General features: G+C 35.4%; 1 protein-coding gene across 1 annotated transcript in view; it reads right to left on the bottom strand.

Moving 5' to 3' along the window:
• The window catches only part of LOC106690466 (cell adhesion molecule Dscam2-like), a 57684-nt gene that overhangs the window by 49223 nt on the left and 3481 nt on the right, over positions 1 to 4980 (bottom strand). The window contains exon 3 of the mRNA XM_067052694.1: positions 960 to 1104. Coding sequence (XP_066908795.1) covers positions 960 to 1104 — 145 coding nt within the window. The remainder of the gene's footprint in view (positions 1 to 959; positions 1105 to 4980) is intronic.

The raw sequence follows: 4980 nt of genomic DNA, 5'->3' as shown, positions 1-4980 counted from the left end.
CCAATTCCATAAGTCACGTGGCCAATATGGCGGTGAACGAAAAGAAAAAGGTCTCAAGACCATCATAATAAAAATGGTGACGACTTAAAACAAAATGGCGGCCAGATAGACTCAGCCTCTACCAATATGGCGCTGAACGAAAAGAAACAGGACGCGAGACCCTCATAATGAAAGGATGGCGATCAAAAAAGAAAATGGCAGTCGGGTAAACCCATCCTTTGCCAGTTCCATAAGTCAAGGGGCCAATATGGCGGTGAACGAAAAGAAGAGGATCGCGAGATCCTCATAATAACATGCTGGTGATCAGAAAAACAAAATGGCGTCCGGGTAGACTAAGCCTCTGCCAAACCAGTAAGTCACGTGGACAATATGGTGGTGAACGAAAAGAAAAAGGCCAATATGGCGGTAAAGGAAAGGAAGAGGATCGCGAGACCCTCATAAGTAAAATGGTGGCGAACGAAAAGAAGAGGATAGGATAAATGGCGGCCGGGTACATTCAGCCTCTACTAAACCCGTAAGTCACGTGAGCAATATAGCGGTGAAGGAAAAGAAGATGATCGCGAGACCCCCCGTAAATAAAATGGTAACGATGAACGAAAAGAAAAAGGTCGCAAGACCGTCATAATAAAAATGGTGTAAAAAATAAGTATGGAAGTGAGTGTTTTTGCTATATGATTTTACTTTAACCTGTTAAACCTATATTTCATTTATTAACATTTAAAGTTTACTTTTTTTTACATTTTCGATTTTTCAATCATTATTACTTATTATCCAGCATTGTGGTAGATTATAATTTATGTCAATAAATACATTTAAAAACAAATATTAGAAGCAATTTTTATAACTTATTATTTCTAAATCCGATAATAATAAATTATTTATTGCAGTGGATAATTGTAACATACATAATTACATACATTTTGGTACTAGTTTAACGAAGCTTATTTAAATATATATACCGACTGGAATCTGGAATCGGGAATCCATCAAGTGACCACGTGAACTGGGGAGGTGGATTTCCATTTGCTACACATTTTAAGGAAATAGGTGGTCCTGGTTGCGTTGTCTGTTCTGAGAAAGAATATGTCAGTTCCGGAACAGCATCTGAAACACCATGAGTATTATCTCAAACAATACGAGTAGCATACAAATAATATTATACGAGTAGCATACATATATAATAAGAGTAGTAAACAAATGAAATAATACGAGTAGAATACAAATGATATAATACGAGTAGAATACAATGATATAATACGAGTAGCAAACAAATGTTATATTCCGAGTACCATAAAAATGATATAATGCGAGTAGCATAGAAATCATATAATACGAGTAGCATACATATATAATCAGAGTAGTATACAAATGATATAATACGAGTAGAATAAAAATGATATAATACGAGTAGAATACAAATGATATAATACGAGTAGAATGCAATGATATAATACGAGTTGCAAACAAATGGTATAATCCGAGTACCATTAAAATGATATAATCCGAGTAGCATAGAAATCATATAATACGAGTAGCACACAAATCATATAAACCTTGCCCTTGAGTCTCCGCCATTCGGTTCGGTTTTGGGCTGCTGCCTTCGAATTTCGGGCTCAGAAAAAACTGATCTATTTACGAAGCCTCAGCTGTATATATACATTCAGTCAGCTGTTCTACTCGATCAGCTGACATAGCCCTATCAGTTGACAGCAATTTTTTCCCTGACTTTAGCCCATATCTTCCTCCGTGCCATACAATTAACGGCGATATTACTCTCCTCAGTCGCTGTATCATGGTAATTCCTTCGACGTCCCCGCAGTCCAAAAATAATCTCAAAAAGAGAAAACCCCGTTACTGAGTGTATGGAATGATTGTATGCTGCGATCGCTCGTCCCATCTGTGGTTCTAGCCCCTTTTCTAACTGATATACCCGCAGGTATACTATAGGAGCCTTTCAATACCTCCTCGGCTCTTTGGATGACCTAGGGTGTTAAGGTGCTACACCACCTCCAAGATTTTCATCTCTATCCTGATGCTTGCGTTATCAAGGTTGACCAGGTACTGGAGCCGGACGTGGCAATGCCTAAGGCGATGGCGGCATACAATCATTCCGTACATACAGTTACCGGGTTTTCACCCCTAAGGATAACTTATACATAAGGAGTAGTCCAGAGCGAATGCAAAAAAAAAAAAAACGTTATAAGGATTGAGTCCAGTACCTCTGGGCCGAATTTATTTTTTAACAATGCAACCTTTATTCTATAATATATTACGTTGTAGTACCTTACAAGGTACGCTTTTCAAAAAATAAACAAACTTCATCTTTCGGTATTAGACATTTGAGTAAGTTACTTATTTTTTGATTTTCCGCAGTCAAAATATCAACGATATGATTCACAAGGAAAACATTAGGTTTGTCCACTGATACAAATAGCTTTTATGCACATTCCTCACAAGCTTACTATATTAAAATACAACAAATAAAAACGAAAAATAAATAAATTAATTAAAATAAAGATGTAAAAAATTTAAATAATAATTAATTTTTTTATTTTTCCTATTGCCACATTGATTATTTTGTAGCCAGATTTCATTTTGAAAAATTAGAGATCATTTCGTAGATCTGAAACTCGTTGCTTAGGTTAATAAAAGTTGGATTGCAAAATATATTCTGTGGTTTGAATATTTAGGTTAGATTTATATGTACAGGGTTTCCTGTAAGTGTTTAGCAATATAACAGAAAAAGACTCGGAAGTGAAATTCTAATAGATAAATAAGGGTTTTTATCACGAAATAAGTGTTTCATTGTTGTGTCCCTTTCTTTTCATTATTTCTCCAAGTAGAACAGACAAGTAACTTAGTTTGAAAAATATTTGTACTTCTAAAATTTATTCTAAAACGTTTCTAATTATAATAAATTTAAAGAATTATTTATTTATTCTTCTATAACTTATTTTTTGAAAGTAAGAATCAGACCATAGTTTTGGATAATTATAAAAAAAAATAAAACATCCAATATAAAATATTAAAATATTAAAAGCAAACAATAGGCTAAAATTTCACGATTCAGGAAATATTGATAGTAATTATTAATACTAATTAAATAGTTTAGAGTGCTACCAATGGGTAGTTTCTCTACACGCCTGTATCACTCCAATTTAACTTAGATCAGATTTACTAAATGTATTAAATAAATATTACAGCTTGTCCTGGACTCCGGCGTGATGGTAGGGGTAGGCCAGGTCCTAGCTTGCATGATGCTTAGGCTTGGGCGGCATTGCAGTCGCAACGTCTTCGGAGTCCGTGGAAAGGGGGGGCATCAGAAAATGAGAACCCCGACCCCGACTTTATATAAATTTAAAAAGCAACGACAAAAATCGGATTACTTAAATCCGACAACGGATAATACACAACAACCATGTTGCTAGAAAAAAGTTATGAGAAAAGCCCCGGAGAAGAATAGAAAAGGAAAAATACATGAGGGTGGCTCGGGAGATCGGGACGATCGTATATTGAAAGTTGGGGTCTAATAGGGGTAAAGAGATACAGCGATACGAGGGTCCATTCAGGGTGATAATTATAAGAGAACAAAATAGTGTAACAATAGAAAGTATCAGAGAACCTAACAATAGGAGAACTGTCCATATGGAAGAATTAGAACTTCTGGAAATGACAATACAAAAACTGTGTGTGAAAAAGTGTTCCCATACTAGATTAGACTACAGAAAATTCAGTTATTTATTCTATTTATTGTTTTAAGATTATTATTGATTTATGTACTATCTCATTTTTCATTCTATGTTTTTGATTTTTGTAAATATTTTCTTTTTCATTCTAGCTTGTTCATTTGCTGTATGAATTTTTTTTCTAAATTTTATTCTTAGGTTCAAATTATGTATTTAGCTCACATTTAATGGAGCTTGTGAGTTTTTATAATGATTTGTATATAGTATTTTTTTTTATTGTAAATAGTTTTTCATTATTGTTTTTATTTTCAATGTTATTATATTGTATAGTATTATTTTACGAGGATTTTTCTTAAACTGGGGGAAGAGATATATAAATGGATGTACTGAACCCAATAAAACCAGTATTTTACAGCAGTTCAAGCGTGTCACATCTTATTCATTCTTCTCTTTTTTAACATTTTGCTTTCACCGATACTTAAGTTATATAACTTATGCGTTGTCGGAAGAGAAACACTAAAAAAAGTAAGAAATCGGGCAGAGTAACAATATGCAAGACTACTGAAATAACACTGTTTTATTCTTTCTCTTAATACGTCTTATATACATTTTGGTTGTTTATTTACGTGGGTAGGGAGTATTAAGGCGGACACTACGCCTTGTCGTATTATAACTCCCCCCTACTAGTTTATGGCATAATGTTCGTAAAATACAAAAAGAAACTGAAGAAGAAAAAGAACCTCGAAGGGAGAAAAATCTGTAACTGCTGATTATATTCCGCGATCTATCTGTTCATCGCGTCGTCGGGCTCTAGCCCCTTATCCAGCTGATTGACAAGCAAGTGGTCGCTCAATGTGTTGTGAAGTCACCTCTTGCACGGTTCATTTTAAACCCCTCCAGGTAAACATATCTACCTGCAGGTCGAATAATGGGATGTCCACCGTTAGGGTTTCCTCCTGTATTGTTTTCGGGGGGTGTCGGTCATATTTGGTATTCAAACAGACCACGCAACTCCCTGTAATCTCGTCTTTGTCCGTGCATAACAAAAAAAGAGCCTCGAAGGGAGAAAAATCTGTAACCGCGTGGATGGAGTGATTATATTCCGCGATCTATCTGTTCATCGCGTCGTCGGGCTCTAGCCCCTTATCCAGCTGTAGACAAGCAAGTGGTCGTTCAATGTGTTGTGAAGTCACCTCTTGCACGGTTCATTTTAAACCCCACCAAAATATTTCCGCTGCTGAGGGTGCATCGTCTCTATGATTTCTCTATGAGTTGTTTTACCCAGGTGGTAGGC

The sequence above is a fragment of the Halyomorpha halys genome, unplaced genomic scaffold, assembly GCF_000696795.3.
Source record: "Halyomorpha halys isolate HHAL.00 unplaced genomic scaffold, Hhal_1.1 Scaffold1729.1, whole genome shotgun sequence".
Lineage (NCBI taxonomy): Eukaryota > Metazoa > Arthropoda > Insecta > Hemiptera > Pentatomidae > Halyomorpha > Halyomorpha halys.
The sequence above is the reverse complement of the archived record's forward strand: the minus strand, read 5'-3'. Positions and strand labels throughout refer to the sequence as shown.